The sequence below is a fragment of the Serinus canaria genome, chromosome 20 (genome assembly GCF_022539315.1).
Source record: "Serinus canaria isolate serCan28SL12 chromosome 20, serCan2020, whole genome shotgun sequence".
NCBI lineage: Eukaryota > Metazoa > Chordata > Aves > Passeriformes > Fringillidae > Serinus > Serinus canaria.
This window is the reverse complement of record NC_066333.1, coordinates 1,326,747-1,345,886: the sequence shown is the minus strand read 5'-3', so window position 1 is coordinate 1,345,886 and position 19,140 is coordinate 1,326,747. Positions and strand designations below refer to the sequence as shown.

The window sequence follows — 19,140 nt, the reverse complement described above, 5'->3', positions numbered from 1 at the left end:
TACTTTCTTTCTAGGCTGCTTCTGTCCCTGGAGGAGAAGAACCAGTGCCTCAGAACACTGGCAGAACAGAACCTGGCACTGAAAAATCGAGTGTCTCGGTTATTTTCTGCTCTTAAGCAGGCAGAGCAGCTCTGTACTCAGCAGAGAAGAGAAGTTCAGGAGGTCAATGACCAGGTAAGCTGTGTAGTGGCATCCTCTTCTCCAGGTACACACAACAGCACCTTAGGCTTGGAGGCTCCAACCTCTTTCCCCCCTCCCAGCAGCATCCACAGCTACCCTGTTCTGCTCGGGGCTGCTGCTGCATCCTTAAGGCTGAGGCTGGATTTGGTGTCTGCTGCAGAAGTTTTCCCCCATCCTCTCCAGGGTCCCAGCAGGAAGTCTGGGAAGAGAAGCAGCAGCAGACTCCTCTGGGGCTTCTCTGTCCCTCTGTTAGCAGTGTTGTCCCAGACAGAGTGTGTGCCTGTGCCAGGCACTGAGCAATGTGGGGACACAGAGGTGGCTGTGGCAGGCTGGGCAGGGCACTTCCAGCGCAGCCAGTTGAGCCGCTGTTCAGAGCTGCAGCCCAAGGATGCCCATTGCCTCCCTTACTTGTTTTCCCTCCATTTGTCTCCATTGGAATCCTTGCTTCTGTGCCTTCTGGGTTTGGCGTGCTTTTTGCCTGAAATAATTTCTTCTTTGTTGCTCTCCCTGCGGCCCACTCTGCTGCCTCAGGAGCAGCCCTGTCCCTGAGGCTGTGTGCATCCATCTTCCAGGTGCAGGCCTCACTGCTGGCCGAGATAGAGAAGAGAGATCACCAGGCAAGTCATGAGAAGCAGCTGCTGGAAACTGAGGTGTCTGAGCTGCGTAGGAGGCTCCAGTGCTCTGAGAAAAGAGCAGAGGCCATGGCCACACAGTGTAAGGCCGTGGTGCTGGAGCTGAGGAAGACACAGGCTCAGAGGGACAATCTCAGAGCCCACAATCAGGATCTGCAGAAACAGATGGAGGAAGATATGCAAGGTACAGCTTCTCCTCTCCCACCCACTGCCCCATCCTGTCTCACCAGCGGGAATATCCGATCCCATGCAGAGGAAAAGGGCACTGCCCTGAAATGGAAGAGAGGGATAAAACGAGCAGCAGGAGATTTATCCTTCCGAGTGCCAGTGAAAGCTTTCTCCTGAGAAAGAGGATGTGGCTGGCAGTGCCATCTGGCCGAGCTAGGGCAGATCCCGTGCACAGCTGGTGCCTCTCAGGTGCTGTGTCTGTGCTAAGGAGCTGTAGCTGGATGCCTCAGCTCCATTGCCTCAAACTCCAGGCCCTGCTAGAGCCTGCAGGCTATTGGCCCCACTGGAGCAGGCCTGCACAGGCATCCCCTTCCCTTCATCTCTCTTGCCTTGCTCACTCTGCACAAGGCCAAGAGCAAACACACTTTCCTATCCCTCTGAACCTTGCCCCTTTCATTCCTGCCTTTTTCTGGGCTGAGAAGTTTCCTTCATTTCTGTCAGCTTTGGAACCTTTGTGGGCTTGGGGCCTGACAAACACAGGCAAGCAGAGAAGACAGTGCTGTTGTCTCTGCAGGATGCACATCTGTTTGGCTTTGTTTTGCTTTTCCCCTTCCACTTTCCCCTCTCCTTTCCCCTTCTCTGCTGCAGAGTGGTTTAAAGCAGAAGCCAGGCACATCTCTCGCCAAATTGTCCTGGAGAAAGAGGCCACTGAAAGGCAGGAAGAGGCTGTGACTCTTCGTCAGGAGGTGGAATCTCTGAAGAGGAAATTGGAGGACCTGGAGAAGGAAAGGAAGGATGTGCTGGTGAGATTGGCAGATGCCACAAAGGGCCATTTCCTAGCTACGTTTGGACCTTGTGTTCATAGTTCTAAGGGGCGCCTTTTTCCAGTTTAACTTTTGTCATTCCATTCTTCTGACTAAGGAGGAGAAGATGCTGTAGTCATGGCGAAGGTACTTAATGCTGAGGCTGCTGATTTTCCTCCATGTTGGGCTTCTGTGCCCTAGAACCTTTAGTTCTCAATGTCCTCACTGTCCCTATTGACATTGCATGTTTTGGGAATTCCTGGTGTCCAAACCCATGTTCAGATTTCTAGATATCTGGAAGGGCAGGGAAGAGTCCCAAGTTTGCTGTTAATAGAAAGGTGTTTGACCTTGGCCATGTGAGAGTAGCCAGTGGGGAGAGAGGAGAGGAAAGCCAAGTGCTGGTCCCTCCATCAGGACGTGTGCCTGCAAGGGGAGAACTCGTCCTGAGTGGCAGCAGAGAATGACAGACTGACCTGGCCATTGCTGCTCCCAGAGAGGGCAGTGGGGCTCTGGGGGATGGAGCCATGGAAACTCTACACAGGAGAGAGTGGAAAAACACTCCTGTCAGCCCAGCCCCAGGGAATGAAAGGCTGGGGGTGTTTGCTCTTCCCTTCCTCCCTGATGGAGAGCACATCCTCGTGGCACTGCCTGAATCCTGCTTAGCATGCACCTGAAATCCTGGCTGCATTTCTGGCAGCTCGTCCCCAAAGGAGCACTGGAGTGGAGCTGCAGGAGGTCGGGGAAGGGCAGAAAGGAAGCTGGGATGGGCTGAGCGAGCTGGGAAAGATGCAGCATCAAGGGGGATCCCAGCTAAGGTCTGCAGCATCTCGAGGGGCAGAGGGAGAGGGGCAGCCTGTGCCTGCCCCTGCTGCAGGAGTCCAGATCTGGTATGAAAACAAACCAAGAGAGGGAATGAGTGACCCTTTTTCTCCCTGTTTTGGCAGCATGGACGGGCGTTGTACCAGCAGCAGATGAGAGATCTGGAAAAGAAGAATGAAATTCATGGACTCAACATTCAAAGTCAGCAGGAAAGAACGCAACAATTGGGCAGTGAAAAGGAAACCATGCAGGAAGAGTTGAAGCATGGGGCTGCTGCTTTGAAGAAAGGAAGAGGGAACACTCTAAGTGCTGCACTGACCAAGTTTAAAATTGCCAAAGGGGCTCTGCAGAAACGCTTGGCCTTCCTGAAGGGAAAGAGTCGTATCCAGCCAGGCTTTGACACTGACTTGCATTCTCCTGCAGCGTCCCTGAATTATTCCAGAGATGTTTCCCATGGAGAGGTGGGTCTCTATCCCTGTCACTGCAGGCCTGCTTGGGTAAAGCAGCCCTTGCTGCAGCAGGCAGCCTTGTCTGTCTGCCTGGCTCCAGCCAGAGACCACTGACTGCCAGATTGTTTCCTGGCATGCCTGGAACGACTGATCCATCTCTGGAGCTTGCTGTTCAAATCAGCTCCAGGCCAAAAGCTGGGCATGGGAGCTGCTTCTCCTGTGCCCATGAAAGGGGTTGCAACATGTGGGGGTTTAGGTTTGTTGTGGGAAAGAATAGAACAAGTGAGCAGAGTGATGGACTAAACCCAGCTGAGATTTGGATCAATAGCTGAAAAGCAACAGCACTCCTGCTGCTTAGAGTAAATTGTATTGGCAGATATGGAAGATGCAGTATTTTTGGGTGACAATGCAGAATTTGGAGTAGGGATGTTTGTTGAGACAGAGCTGTCATGGGCCAAGGCAAGGCAGCAGGGCCTGACACAGCACTTCCAAGCTAACAGTGCCAGAGGCTTTTGGCAGCCCAGGCTATCAGGGCTGCATAGGGCAGATGCTGTGAAACTTTGAGCCCAGGGCACAGGTGCTCCTTGTCCTCTGGCTGCCTGCGAGGTGGCACTGGCTGGCTCTACACAGGGCTCCTGAGGAAGGGCTTCAGCTGTACCTTGTCCCACTTGCAGGTTTCCCAGGAGCAAGAGTCATCCAGCTGGTCTCTGGAGCAGCTGAGCCAGGAATCCTCTGACCAAGGGCATGAAGTTGCCCAGGTGTGGCAAGAGGAGGAGCTGCTGGGCCAGAAGGCTGACCTTGAGGGCCGACTGGCAGCCACTGAGCGGCTCCGACAAGACCTTGCCAGGCAACTGGCAGAGACCAGGTAAAAGCAGGGAGCTGAGCCTTTTCAGATGTTTTTACATTCTGTGGACAGCATATGGAAGAGTCTCAAAGGAAAAAAAAAAAACAAAACCACCACAATATGAAGGTTATTCTTCTAACACCTAAAGCCAGCAAAGCTCTTGTGAGCCTTGGACTCCGGTTTGTGCCCCCAGGCGCACTCCTGTGGGATGTCAAAAACAATCCATCCAGCCCTGAACTGTGTAGTAGTTCGACCATGCAAATGCTGAGTGAAACATCAAGTTTCTCTTGGGTTTGGTTCCTTGTTCTGGGCATTAAACATCCCTTGTTCCTTTCTAAGTAGCTTGACATGATCCTGATCTTCAGATCAGGAAGCTTCCTCTAGAGCATTCCAGGCTCTTACCTTGGCATGTTGGGAGTAGCATGTTGCCAATCAGGGTGAAGCCAAAGGCTCCTGCTGAAAATCTTGAGGCATTTCTGCTTCCGTGCACACTCTTGAGAAGAGTGGGACTGGATGTAGAGCTGGTTAGAGAGCAGCAGGGAAAGCTCTTTGGAATTCTCAACAGCCTCTGGACACTCTTGCTTATTGTTGATGTGCACCCAGCTGCCAAAGCCTCCAAGGTGCCTTTGGATGGTCCCTATCACTCTGTAAGGAAGGACAAGTCCCTTGGGCTAATGCCTGCTTAGCCAGCAACACTAAAATAAAGGTGGCAAGTCTACTTGACTTGCAAGAGTTGAAAGTGCAGTCTCTGCATTCAGGTAGTTGTTGTTCAGACAAAAGGCTGTTGTGATTTTTTACAAGTGCTGCCATGACCATGTGATTTTACTGTATCTGCAAAGTAGTTCTGAAGCCTCTTAAATACTGGGTGTCTGGAAGATGATGTACCTTTATGTCCATTATCAAGAGCATTAAAATGTCAGGAGTCAGCCAGGACAAGAATCTGTTCTGTCGCCCTGCAGAGCAGCTTGGAAGTGCTGATGAGAGAAAGGCTGTGAGCAGGGCTGGGCTTTTGCTCCTTGCTCCAGCCTCTTTGGGCACAGCTACCCAGTGTCATAGGTCAGGAACAGCAACTGAAGGTTTGGCTGTGGAGGCCAGTTTGGGCTGGGCAGTCTGTGCTATGCCAGGCCATAAGGAAGGCCTGGGCAGTCCCTCAGAGGGCCCTGCTCTGCTCTTGAAATGGCCCAGATGTGCCTTCTCTGGACGAGTTTCCAGGTGACCCATTTCCCATACTCAGGTGTGGGGATCATGAGCCATGTCATCCTGGAATAATGGGCTGTGGGTGATTGGAGCAAGCAACTCATGTCTGTCTGTATTTGACACTTGTAGTTCAGCAAAGGAGAGCCTGCAATCCAGGCTGTTTGCTGCTCAGCAGCAGGTGGCTCACCTAGAGATGACCAGAAAGCGTGTGGAGGCAGAGCTCCAAGCAGAGCTGCAGGGAGCTCGCAGAGAAGTCCAGGCAGTGCAGAGGAGGCACAAGGAAGATCTACAAGGCCTCAAAGAGGAAATGAATCTCCTCCTCGAGCAGAGGGAGGCTCTACAAAAGCAGGTGAGTGAAACTGCAGTGACACTGCAGTCATGCAGCCAGGGGTCTGTGGCCTTCTTGCTTTTCCATGGAAGAGCAGCAGCTGCTGGGGTGAGCCCTGGGGCTGTCTCGTGCTCTGGGGGCTCCATGGCAGCTGCTCTGGAGGACACTCCATGCTCTGCTGAATGTCAGCTGCTGCTCTGGACAGCTGGGCTAGTCCTCTGCACTGCTGGCCAGCAACCACCAGCATGGATTCCTGCTGGATTCTCCTTGCTAGCCTTGGCCTGGCAGGTGCTTCTTCAGGTGCCCTTGGTGGGGGGCCACTAAGAGACTGAAACAAGTTGTCCATATCCTTGGTGAATCTGGTGCTCTCAGGACAGGGAGAAATGGAAATTGTCCTTCACCTTTGCTCACAGCCCGTGCTGTGGCTGAGAGTGAGAAGCTGTGGCTGTAGCCTCTGACTGCTTTGTTCTCTTTGACTGGAGGTGGGAGAGTTGACATCTCAGCTGGCAGCCTCCCGACAGTGCCAGGAAAACACTGTGCAGAGAGCCCAGCAAGATGGGAGGGAGGCCCAGGAAGAGTCCAGGAAGAAGCTTTTGGAGATTGAGCACATTCAGAAGTTGCTGGAGGAGGAAAAAAAACGGAAAAAGGAGTTGCAAGTGCATCTGCAGAACTTGGACAAGGAGTGGAGTCATTGGGAAGAGGTGGCTCAGCAAAATTCAGAATTGCAGGCTTCTGTCAATGCCCTGGAGCTGGAAAAAGCCAGGTAACTGAAAGACTGTTGGACTCTGCATTGTGGTGAATGGATTCCCTCTTTGCCGTCTTTGCACTTGCCGGGGGCTCTGGCAGCATTTCCTGAATGGCAGATTCAGAAATCTCCATGAAGTCATGTCTCATTGTCTGGATGTTGAGTTTCATTTTCCTTTTTTTTAGGCCTTCACACAGAGTTTTTTCTGAAGGGAAAGACTTTTGGGGGGGCTCTTTCCCTCTTGGGGGTATGGTTAGCTGTGGTTTACTGTGTGGTTAGGTGCGTGTGTTAACACTGTGGTTAGTTGGGTGTTTTGACACTGCCCGAGCTGTGCTGTAAGGAGCTGGATACATCCATCAGCTCCACCTTGGGTCCTGTAAATTGAAGCCTTTGGGATCAGGATCAGCCTGGCATCTGATGCTATTTCTGGGCAGAACCATCTTAAGGCCCTGATTGCTGATCTAGGCCAGATTGCCCTCGGAGGCAGCCCAGAAACAAGAATGTCTCTGTTGCATCGTTCCTCATCAAATGTCCCCCGGTGCCTGCAGGGGGTCAAGCAGGGTCCCTGCCACCCTGCACAGTCACAGGCATTTCTGACTGTGCCAAGAATGCAAGAAACAGCACCAAGGTATGGGCGGCTCCTGCAGCTGATCAAGTCCTGCCAGGCTTCAGTGCCACAGGATTCTTGCTCCAAGAAGAAGACAAAGGAAAGGCAGGGCACTCCTGCTTGCCTGGAGCCTTCTGCATCTTCCATCAGGTTGTGCTTCAAGCCTCGGTAGCCACTTTGGCCTTTGTATCCCCAGCTGAAAGTAGGATGGGTGCTGATAATTCTTAGGGAACTTGCCAGAGATCCCCTGGCTGTAGGGTGCTGCTCCTCCTACCTGAATGTGTAAGACTGGGGAAGGAAATGTCTCTTCCATGTTGACTAGACCTCCCTGCTTTGGAGCCTGCTTAGTCAGGAAAATGTTCCTCTCCCCTATTGTCTTCATGGCACAACTTTGTTATGTTTGAATTCATATTTCCATCTCAAAAAGAAGGTAGGGCATGTAGGCAGAAACTCACTGTTTCTTCAGGGACTAAAGGAGAGTAGGCACATGCTGGGCTGGGACTGCAGGGGGAACAAACAGCCGAGTTGTTCAAACCTCATCAGACAGAGACCTCATCAGACAGAGCAGTTTTTCCCTGAGCTGGTGCAAGTCCTAAGAGTTGATAAAATGTGATACTGTGTAACGATGAGTTTCATACTTTCTTTCTAGGCTGCTTCTGTCTCTGGAGGAGAAGAACCAGTGCCTCAGAACACTGGCAGAACAGAACCTGGCACTGAAAAATCGAGTGTCTCGGTTATTTTCTGCTCTTAAGCAGGCAGAGCTGCTCCGTTCTCAGCAGAGAAGAGAACTGCAGGAGCGCAACGACCAGGTAAGCTTTGCAGTGGCATCCTCTTCTCCAGGTACACACAACAGCACCTTTGGCTTGGAGGCTCCAACCTCTTTCCCCCCTCCCAGCAGCATCCACAGCTGCCATTCTCTGCTCGCGGCTGCTGCTGCATCCTGAGGCTGAGGCTGGATTTGGTGTCTGCTGCAGAAGTTTTCCCCCATCCTCTCCAGGGTCCCAGCAGGAAGTCTGGGAAGAGAAGCAGCAGCAGACTCCTCTGGGGCTTCTCTGTCCCTCTGTTAGCAGTGTTGTCCCAGACAGAGTGTGTGCCTGTGCCAGGCACTGAGCAATGTGGGGACACAGAGGTGGCTGGGGCAGGCTGGGCAGGGCACTTCCAGCGCAGCCAGTTGAGCCGCTGTTCAGAGCTGCAGCCCAAGGATGCCCATTGCCTCCCTTACTTGTTTTCCCTCCATTTGTCTCCATTGGAATCCTTGCTTCTGTGCCTTCTGGGTTTGGCGTGCTTTTTGCCTGAAATAATTTCTTCTTTGTTGCTCTCCCTGCGGCCCACTCTGCTGCCTCAGGAGCAGCCCTGTCCCTGAGGCTGTGTGCATCCATCTTCCAGGTGCAGGCCTCGCTGCTGGCCGAGATAGAGAAGAGAGATCACCAGGCAAGTCATGAGAAGCAGCTGCTGGAAACTGAGGTGTCTGAGCTGCGTAGGAGGCTCCAGTGCTCTGAGAAAAGAGCAGAGGCCATGGCCACACAGTGTAAGGCCGTGGTGCTGGAGCTGAGGAAGACACAGGCTCAGAGGGACAATCTCAGAGCCCACAATCAGGATCTGCAGAAACAGATGGAGGAAGATATGCAAGGTACAGCTTCTCCTCTCCCACCCACTGCCCCATCCTGTCTCACCAGCGGGAATATCCGATCCCATGCAGAGGAAAAGGGCACTGCCCTGAAATGGAAGAGAGGGATAAAACGAGCAGCAGGAGATTTATCCTTCCGAGTGCCAGTGAAAGCTTTCTCCTGAGAAAGAGGATGTGGCTGGCAGTGCCATCTGGCCGAGCTAGGGCAGATCCCGTGCACAGCTGGTGCCTCTCAGGTGCTGTGTCTGTGCTAAGGAGCTGTAGCTGGATGCCTCAGCTCCATTGCCCCAAACTCCAGGCCCTGCTAGAGCCTGCAGGCTATTGGCCCCACTGGAGCAGGCCTGCACAGGCATCCCCTTCCCTTCATCTCTCTTGCCTTGCTCACTCTGCACAAGGCCAAGAGCAAACACACTTTCCTATCCCTCTGAACCTTGCCCCTTTCATTCCTGCCTTTTTCTGGGCTGAGAAGTTTCCTTCATTTCTGTCAGCTTTGGAACCTTTGTGGGCTTGGGGCCTGACAAACACAGGCAAGCAGAGAAGACAGTGCTGTTGTCTCTGCAGGATGCACATCTGTTTGGCTTTGTTTTGCTTTTCCCCTTCCACTTTCCCCTCTCCTTTCCCCTTCTCTGCTGCAGAGTGGTTTAAAGCAGAAGCCAGGCACATCTCTCGCCAAATTGTCCTGGAGAAAGAGGCCACTGAAAGGCAGGAAGAGGCTGTGACTCTTCGTCAGGAGGTGGAATCTCTGAAGAGGAAATTGGAGGACCTGGAGAAGGAAAGGAAGGATGTGCTGGTGAGATTGGCAGATGCCACAAAGGGCCATTTCCTAGCTACGTTTGGACCTTGTGTTCATAGTTCTAAGGGGCGCCTTTTTCCAGTTTAACTTTTGTCATTCCATTCTTCTGACTAAGGAGGAGAAGATGCTGTAGTCATGGCGAAGGTACTTAATGCTGAGGCTGCTGATTTTCCTCCATGTTGGGCTTCTGTGCCCTAGAACCTTTAGTTCTCAATGTCCTCACTGTCCCTATTGACATTGCATGGTTTTGGGAATTCCTGGTGTCCAAACCCATGTTCAGATTTCTAGATATCTGGAAGGGCAGGGAAGAGTCCCAAGTTTGCTGTTAATAGAAAGGTGTTTGGCCTTGGCCATGTGAGAGCAGCCAGTGGGGAGAGAGGAGAGGAAAGCCAAGTGCTGGTCCCTCCATCAGGACGTGTGCCTGCAAGGGGAGAACTCGTCCTGAGTGGCAGCAGAGAATGACAGACTGACCTGGCCATTGCTGCTCCCAGAGAGGGCAGTGGGGCTCTGCGGGACGGAGCTATGGAAACTCTACACAGGAGAGAGTGGAAAAACACTCCTGTCAGCCCAGCCCCAGGGAATGAAAGGGGGTGTTTGCTCTTCCCTTCCTCCCTGATGGAGAGCACATCCTCGTGGCACTGCCTGAATCCTGCTTAGCATGCACCTGAAATCCTGGCTGCATTTCTGGCAGCTCGTCCCCAAAGGAGCACTGGAGTGGAGCTGCAGGAGGTCGGGGAAGGGCAGAAAGGAAGCTGGGATGGGCTGAGCGAGCTGGGAAAGATGCAGCATCAAGGGGGATCCCAGCTAAGGTCTGCAGCATCCCAATGGGCAGAGGGAGAGGGGCAGCCTGTGCCTGCCCCTGCTGCAGGAGTCCAGATCTGGTATGAGAAACAAACCAAGAGAGGGGATGAGTGACCCTTTTTCTCCCTGTTTTGGCAGCATGGACGGGAATTGTACCAGCAGCAGATGAGAGATCTGGAAAAGAAGAATGAAATGTGTGCACATGAGATGAGAAATCATAGGCAAAATAATGAAGAATTGGAAGTGGAGAGGGATCGCATGCAGAAAGATGTGGAGCATGGGGCTGCTGCTTTGAAGAAATCGAGGGACAACACACAGGTACTGACTGCTGCACTGAAGAAGAGTCAGCTTGCCAAAGGGGTTCTGAAGAAACACTTGGACATCCTGAAGGGAAAGATCCAGGCAGACACTGGCATTGTCCTTCAGTCCCCTCCAGTGTCCTGAATTATTCCAGAGATGTTTCCCATGGAGAGGTGGGTCTCTATCCCTGTCACTGCAGGCCTGCTTGGGTAAAGCAGCCCTTGCTGCAGCAGGCAGCCTTGTCTGTCTGACTGCCAGATTGTTTCCTGGCACGCCTGGACTGACTGATCCATCTCTGAAGCTTGCTGTTCAAATCAGCTCCAGGCCAAAAGCTGGGCATGGGGAGCTGCTCCTTCCGTGCCCTTGCAAGGGAAGGCAGCATGGGCTGGTCATGCTGTGGCATTCCAAGGGATGGAGCAGGTGAGTTGAGAAATGGTCTAAAGGGAGCAGAGTTTTGTTCCGAGGGCTGAACAGCATCTGCACTGCTGGTGTTTCGAGGATGCTTTCCAAGATGAAGATTTCTGCGGGACAGCTTCTGTGGTGTTTGAAATATGGGAGTCATCTCCTCTCTGCATACCCAGCAGGCTGTTGGAGCAGAAGGGAAGCCGGTGTCAGAGGACTCCAGGAAGGGCATGGAATGTGTGCGGGATCTGGTTGCAGCAGCAGCAGAAGACAAGACGGAGAAGCGTCAATCTACCCCTGAGGCCAGGAGAAGTGGTGAGCAGGTAAACTGGGCTTTCACTGCCTCTGCAGAGCCTCAGGCTCCTCTGGAACTTGGCACCTCAGCCCAGGCAGCGCTTTGGAGACCTCTGCTTGTTCCCTTGCCTCTCCCTGTCTCTGCTGTGAGCACACCCCTTTGTTTGTTCTCTCTCTTGTGGCAGCCCCTGGCTTTCACAAGGGCACCTTCACTCCACTGCCCCCTCCCTGCTGCCATGTCCCTGCACACAAACACTGGCCTCTCTTGCACAGCCCCCCATGAGAGCTTTTTGCCCCCAGTGTTGTCTGGTGCAGTTCAAGGTCTCGGAGTAGGGATCTCCTTGCCTTGCTGTCCAGAGGTCCTTCTGCTCCATGTTTGCTGACAGCTGTCTGTGACCTTCTCTCCCATCCAATGTGCAGGTGGAACCTGAAAGGAGAAGAACGCGAACTTTTAGGAGAATGTTCCCCCCAGACTACTTTACCTTGCCTGTCCCCAAATCTGCCCATCAAAATTGGCCGACTATTGAAATAGAAGAGTCCTCCAGTAGCTCAGGGGAGTGGTAGCCCTCCTGCTGATGCACAGCCTGTGGAGAAAGGGGTGAGTGGTCCTAATGCGTGCTTTGAAAATCAGAGCTGGGTTTTCCAATGCTGTTGGAAGTCTCTCTAATAGACCTGTGGTGGCTGAGGGATGGACGTGGGAAGGATTTGCCAGCCTTAAGCTGGACTTGTTGATTATCTGAGCTCTTTTCTGTCTGGGAGCCTGTTCCTTTCCGCTTGCCCAAGGGCAGAGTGTTGATGAGGGCTGGAGTTGGAGGCTGTGTCTGCCCCAAGAGCCGGAACCGTGGGGCTGCAGGTGCTCCTGCCAGAGAGGGCTTGTCTGAGCCGGGCCTTGTGCCTCTTTCAGGTGTCCCCGCTGCAGGCACAGCTGGCCCAGGACCGACAGGACCACCTGGAGAGCTGTGCAGGGAGCAGGCAGGAGACACGAGGTGCAGAAGGGACCTCCTTGCTTCCTGATCATCTCAGAGAGGAGCCAGGCTGCAGCTGGATGCAGTTTTAGACCTAGTCAATAGTTTATGTTTAAAGGATAGTATAGGTGTAGATAGATAGTATAGAACCTTGATACAACTCTGTTCCATAGGATGAAAGATATATTTATAGAAAAATAAAGAGTTTCTTATGATCACCATTATATCAGGGTTATTTACTACCCAGTGCAGAGACCTATAACTTGCAGTACAGTGCATTATATCTGAAGCAACACTGAAGCAATTCTAGTCAAGGCAGAAAAAAACAATTCTTAAAGATTGATGCTACTCAACCAAACCAATGACCACAGGCAAACATTTCTCTCAGCCTCAAGGCATGACCTTGAGGAGCATCCTCACTCCAGGGAGGAATCTGCAGAAAGGAGACACGTGCCATGAACCACTTTGGTGAGGGCAGGAGAAACCTGCAATGTGTGGAGCTTTTTCATTTGTCCTTAGGAAACTGCTGGCTGTTTTTTCTCAGAGTCACAGGATCTCAGGCTGCGGGAGGCTGGAGGCACCTCTGGAGGTCACCTTGCCCAGCTCCTGCTCCATCAGGGCCACCCAGAGCCAGCTGCCCAAGGTGTGTCCAGGTGGCTTTTGAGTCTCTCCAGGGATGGAGACACCCCCACCTCCCCGGGCACCTGCAGCAGTGCTCAGCCACCCTCCCAGTGCAGAAGTGCCTCCTGAGCTCAGAGGGGCCCTCCTGTGTGTCACTCTGTGCCCGAGGCCCCTTGGAGTGTCCCTGGCCCTGTCCCCTCTGCAGCCTCCCCTCCACGGTTTTTATCCCCATGGATGAGATGCCCTGAGCCTGCTCTGCTCCAGGCTGGGCAGTCCCAGCTCTCTCAGCCTCTCCTCATGGCAGAGACGCTGCAGTCCCTCCATCACCTTCGTGGCCCTGTGCTGGACTCTGTCCAGTCTGTGCCTGTGTCCCGTACTGGGCAGCCCAGCTCTGGGCCCAGGACCCCAGGGCTGGCCTCACTGGTGTGGAGCAGAGGGAAGGGATCCCCTCCCTCGGCCAGCTGTGACACAGCTCCCAGTGCAGCCCAGGACGCTGTTCTGCATTGCTGCAGGAGCACATTGCTGGCCCGTGGGCATCCTGGGGTCCAGCAGAACCCTGACAAATTCAGTTTTCCAACTGGGTGGCCCCCAGCAGATACCGGTGCCTGTGGTTGTTCCTTCCCAAGGACGGGACTCAGCTCTTGTCATTGAACTGTCACCCTTGCTGAACTGTCCCTCTGGATGGCAGCACTTCTCTCTGGCAGATCAGCCGCTCCTCCTGGTTTGTGGGAGGGCACGCCCTGGCCCCATCACCCAGTTAATTAACAAAGGTGTCAGAAAGGACTGGACTCAGCATTGTCCTTCCAAAGGCCACCACCAGACTTTGTGCCACTGATCCCCAGGGTTCCAAGAAGGCAGAGTCTATACAAGGCATCCTTGCTTGTATGTACTTATTCAGAAAGAAATGGAAGGATTTATAACAGGGATTTCTGCTCCATATCTAATGTGGGGAAAAATTGAATGATTCGCTGTTGGGAAGGTTGAAAGTTTGACAAGAAAGTTGCACAGATATGTATGCTTGGCAGAAACATTTTTAAATGTGGAGTCTGATGAAGGAATAGAGTTGGAAGCAAGTTTTGATACAGAAGAAAAGAATTGCTGAGCCAATCTGACTGGATAACCAAGGAGACTAAGTGTATGTTAGCTAGAAGGGGGTTTTATGACTTAGAGCAAAGGATAAACCCACCTCAAACAAGATGCTTTTACCAAGCAGGAAGATAGCACAGGCAAACAAGCCTGCTGATGTGGCAAGTAGAAAAAAGGTCTCAGAATTTTCCACTGCAAGAAAACTGAAAAACAACTTCTAGCTTAAACTGTAATGTACTTACTTCTAATGACTGGAGACTAGTAAAATGAATATGGTAATTATAGTAGTTATGATAGATAATAGATAATAGATAAGGGATAGATTGGTGCTACTGTATGAAGATGCTCAGCAAAGAAAAGTATATAATGCATTGTAACCAAAACCAAAGGGCCTGCCTGCAGCTGGAGCTGACAGCTGTAGGCACAGGCTCTGTCACCCACGACCCTGGACTGCTACAACATCTTGGATGGAACAAACTGCATTTTGGAGAGCCCCTGGAGTCCCGCATCTCTCATTTAGGCTCAAGAAACTTAACTAATTTTGTGTGTCCATCTATCCGTAATTTACAATACCCAATTAATCCTAGTAATTTTCTCACATCTGTTTTGGTGCTGGCAATGAAAGTATTCCCTGAATTTGGTCAGCATCTAATCTCTTCTGTCCTTTTCCAATTATATGGCCTAGATACTTTACTTCCGGTTCCACAAATAGTAACTTTGTTTTAGATACTTTTAACCCCTTTTCCCCTAGGAAGTTCAGTAAATTAACAGTTTTTTCTACCTCTTCTTTGTGTTCCCCAGAAATTAATAAATCATCTACATACTGTAGGGTTTGAGATCCTTTTCACCTATAAATTGTTTCATTAGTTCTTCTAGGGTTTGGCCGAAAAGGTTTGGTGATACCGTGAATCCCTGAGGCACCTTTGTCCATTGTAATTGTTGTTTTCTCCCAGTTTCCTCATCTTCCCATTCAAATGCGAACCATTTTCTACTTTCTTTCTCAAGCGGGCAGGGCCAAAAGGCATCTTTTAAATCTATAACACTAAACCATGCATGTTGCGATGGTACTTTGCTCAATAAATGATACAGGTTGGCTGCTACTGGATATCGAGCAACAGTTTGCTTCTTCTCGTAAATCTTGGACTTATTGGTAGGTACCATCTGGTTTCTTTATAGGAAATATTGGGGTGTTATGTGGAGACATACATGGTTCTAAAATCCCTTCTTAGATTAAGTCTTTAATTAAGGTGTTAATCCCTGTTTCCCTTCTATGGAAATTGGATATTGTTTAACTCTTACTGGGGGAATGTCAGGTTTCATTTTGATTTCAGGTGGAATTTCCAGCAGTCCATGACCCCCTCCTTCTGCCCACACTCTTGTGGCATCGTGCGTTTTTTTTAAATATTAACATTGGTTCTGTTGTAAAAGACAGTTATTTTCTGTTTAGTTCAAGAAATGGTTCCATCCTCAGTTCCCCCCCGTGTAATCCCCTCAAAATGTTTTCTCCCCAAGTGGTTTACCACCTGCTTTTCCCACCAGTGGCTTGCCCCTCAAAGTGATTGATCCTTTGTTCCTCCCCTTATGGCCTTATAAGTTTCTCTTCACCCTTATGGTGCTGCCCACTCCCCCTGCCGGACATTGTGACCACCCCCCTTTATTTAGAGAATTTTCTGTGTCAATCATCCCTAACCCGATACTTGATTTGTCTCTGGGGCTTCTTCCCTCCACTGTGTTTCATACTCCTCCCCTGACCTTTATTTATTGGTTGCTTTATGTCTCCTCCCATCACGCCCACTCCCTTTATAAGTGCCTCCCCAGACCCCTTTTCTCTGGCACTTGTCCCTAGTCCCATCTGGGAATAAAGTTTCCTTGTCATCCATACAAGTGTCCACTCTCTCCTTCCTTTGCTTTGGGATTTCGCACACACTCTCGTCTGTGTCACCCACGCCGCAGGCAGCACCGCTACCCAGGAGTTCTCGGAAGAGAGCCTGGGAGTGGCCATTCTTGTGGCCCCCCCCCGCTCACAAAGGGAGCAGCTAGCCGGCACCTCTCCGCTCCGCTGACCGCAGAGTGAGCTACACATTCTCGGATCTATCTCTCTCTCATCCTTTTCTTTTAAAACCATCATTTTCACTACCATACATTTTCCTTCAGAGACTACCCCTATTCTTAACTGCTTAAGAATATTCTTAACTATTTTTAACTTGTAAATCCCGGCCTAAGATGTTAGAATCTAATTCAGGCATATGCTGCAGGTCAGCACAGCCTTCTCCGAAATTTCCTTTTATAGGTACTTCTTCAATAACGGGTACTTCAAAAGGGTTATTCTCAGCACCTTTAACTTTACAGGTTCGGCTACTTAATTTGCATCCCTCAGGAATCTTTGAAATACTTGAATGATCTGCTCCAGTATCCACTAAAAATTCCATTTCCTCGCTCTGAGGGACAATTTCTAGGTTTACCAGGGGCTCCTTTTGATGTCCAATATCATCCCTCAGAGCGTAGAGCCCCTGACACCCCTAGTCCTCTCCTTTCAGCCTTCTCCCTAAGGTGTCTTGCTCCTGAGCAATAGCCTCATCCATCTTTTTTTTTCTGCAGAAATTTCTGGTGTGTCCTTTCTTACCACAATAAAAGCATATGATTTCTGCCAAAGGTTGTCTTCTCTCCGGCCAAGGTGACTTCTTATTCCTGTCTGGCTCATACCTTCTACTTGGCTGATCTTTAAACCCACTTATTCTAGGACCCGTGTACTCACTTTTTCCATCTCCCAGTGACTCACTATTCCAAATCTAGCACCCTCTCTAGCTACTGCTACCATAATTTTTGCTTTTGTCCTGGTCTCCTTGTCCCTCCTGTTTGCACCTCTCTTAATAACTCATTCATTCCTTTTCCCTGCCCACCATCTAACTTTTCCCATTTCCTTCGTATATCCACCCAGGCCTTAGTTACAATTTGAATTTTAACTAAAACTTGTCCTTCTGGACTATCTGGATCCACACTTGAGTATAATTGAAAGTTTCTTTTTAATCTTTCTAACCAGAAAGATTAGGGTGATTCATCTCGCTCCTGTTGACTATCAAATGCCAGTCTTGCGTTATTTGTTCTAGGGACTGCCTCTCTTACCCTCTTACAATTAATGTCCTATACTGCCTCCTGCTTGCTCTTCCCTCTTCCTGGTTTGGTTCCCAATAAGGTGGGTTAATAGGCATTTTCTCTTCCCCTCTAGGACCCCCTCTATTTTCTCTTTCCAAAATCCTCCTGCTTGCAGTACGAATCATTTGTATTTCTTCAGAAGAGAACAAAATTTCTAGGATAGAACTTAATTTCTCCCACATGTAAATACTGGGTCCTAAAAATTGATCTAGTTGCTGTGAGAAGCCTATGGGATCTTCTAAAAAGGGCTAATTTCTTTCTTAAAATTTCTAACCTCAGAGGCAGTTAATGGGGCATTCACAAAACCAATACCGCCTCTGCGCCCCCCCCCCCCCGCCCCCTTCCCCATAGGCACTTCCCTTAGAGGAAACCACTTTTCAATTCTCCCACATTCATCTTCCATTTTCTTTGCTTGGAACCTTGTATTATATTGATGGCTTGCTACATGCTCATCTGGTTCAATTAACTTCTTTTCCTCTATATCTTTGCAACAACAGGCCTTTTTCACTCCCCGACCTTCTGTTCGCAAACTTTTCTGCTGCTTTTGACTCTCAGTATGTTGGGGTATAGGGGATAAATAAAAAGGAATGTTTTGTGATGTTCCAGGAATAAGAATAGGGGAAGAGGTACTTTGGGTTATGGGTTGAAGTATGGGGGAAAAATAAAAAGGGGTATTTTGGAAAGTTTCAGGAGCCAAGATTGGCGTATGGATACTCTGAGTGGTACTAGACACCGGTGTCTGGGTATCTGAGGAACTGGAGGGAGTCTGCAAAACTGAAGGAGTACTAGAATGGGCAGGCTCTGGTACATTTGGCAAGGGAGGTGATACAGAAGAGAGGGGATGCCGGGAGCAGGAAAACTTGAATTAAAAGGTTGAGGGGATTTTAAAACTCCTGTGGGAGTAGATACTGAAATTGCATCCACCTCGTGAGATGGTACCGAGGGGTGCAAGGTTGGAGGGGGAGGAGGAAGGTGGTCGATCGGAGGAGTCGGAGGAGGAGGTAACGGGAGGTAATCCACGGGATCAGTAGGGGAGGTGGAGGAAGATGGTCTAAAGGATCCCACCTCCTTTCTGGTAGCTTAGTTTCTTCTTTTTCTTCTTCTCTGGACACTCTATACACTTTTATTTCCCTTTCCTGTTTCTCCCTTTCTAACCAACATTTAGCATATCTAATCTCTTTGTCGCAAGTTTCTACTTGGGTATTGACATATCTATTTAAAGCTATCCATAGCCATCTTTCTTTTCTCCTTTACCAGGGCCAATAAACAGGTCTTTCAGCAATACTGTCTTTAGACCATATTTCTGTGCAGTATCTTATCATTTTTGTCTCATCTAGATCCTTCATTGCCTCACTAGTATCCCACTTATTTTAAAGTTCACCTAAAGGACTACTAGGAGGCATTTTCTTAAAAACTTCCTTACCTTTTCTCTTCCTGCTGGCACTTTTTCCAGCACACTGTCCTATCTTTAACTAGCAATTGATATCCAAGTGCAATTTCTTAAAATACTTTTACATCTATTTGTTTGTTTGTTTGTTTGTTTTAATTTTACAAATTTATTTATTTATTTTAAATTTTTTATTCTAATAAGGGATTAGTATTAGTTATTAATGAGGAAGAGAAAATAAATATTAATTATTGTGGAAAACATAATAATGGTTACTTTAAAAAGTTCCTAATCGAAAGAAACAAGACAAAGATGGCACTTTTAAAGAAATGTTTGATGTGGGAAACTAAATAAGCTTTGTTGGGAAACAAAACAACAAAAACAATGGCGACTTAAAGATATATTTAGGGTGGGAAACAAAATAAATATGGCGGTTTAACAAGGGTTTTGGAATAAAAATGTCAATTGAAATGAACATTTATAACTCAAGAATAGTGAAATGTCGAAATTAATTCCAAAAATAAATATAATATCTATCCTTTTAGCTGGAAAATTAAACAATAATGATGGCTGTTTCAAGAAATGAAATGAAATTGAAAGGATTTGAAATGAAATGAAATGAAGTTACCACCACTTGCTCAACCAAATACAAAATGGCCCCAAAGAGCCGCTTACTCAAAATGGCCGCTGCACACCACACACAAAACTCAAAATGGCCATTTCCTGGCCCACCGCATATTAAACTCAAAATTCCTAAGGAGTGGTCAAAGGACTTTTGGCTTGTCCTCACCCCCGAACCTCACTCCTTAGGGGCCCCGACTCTTAACATACAAAAAGAGAAAAATTCTCCCTAAGGTAAGCAGGTTCTAACCTCCCGTTCAGCCCTAGGGACTGAAAGGGCCCTTCCGCTGCTGGTGGCCCACCTCCCCCCTGCGGGTC

At 49.6% G+C, this 19,140-nt stretch overlaps 1 protein-coding gene across 2 annotated transcripts in view; it reads left to right on the top strand.

Moving 5' to 3' along the window:
• Positions 1-19,140, top strand: part of LOC108963851 (trichohyalin-like) — a 50,625-nt gene that overhangs the window by 7,974 nt on the left and 23,511 nt on the right. For both annotated transcript variants that reach the window (XM_050982053.1, XM_050982054.1), the window contains 8 exons: positions 15-174; positions 753-996; positions 1,629-1,783; positions 2,728-3,063; positions 3,726-3,916; positions 5,222-5,441; positions 5,903-6,183; positions 7,422-7,581. In XM_050982053.1, coding sequence (XP_050838010.1) covers positions 15-174; positions 753-996; positions 1,629-1,783; positions 2,728-3,063; positions 3,726-3,916; positions 5,222-5,441; positions 5,903-6,183; positions 7,422-7,581 — 1,747 coding nt within the window. The remainder of the gene's footprint in view (positions 1-14; positions 175-752; positions 997-1,628; positions 1,784-2,727; positions 3,064-3,725; positions 3,917-5,221; positions 5,442-5,902; positions 6,184-7,421; positions 7,582-19,140) is intronic.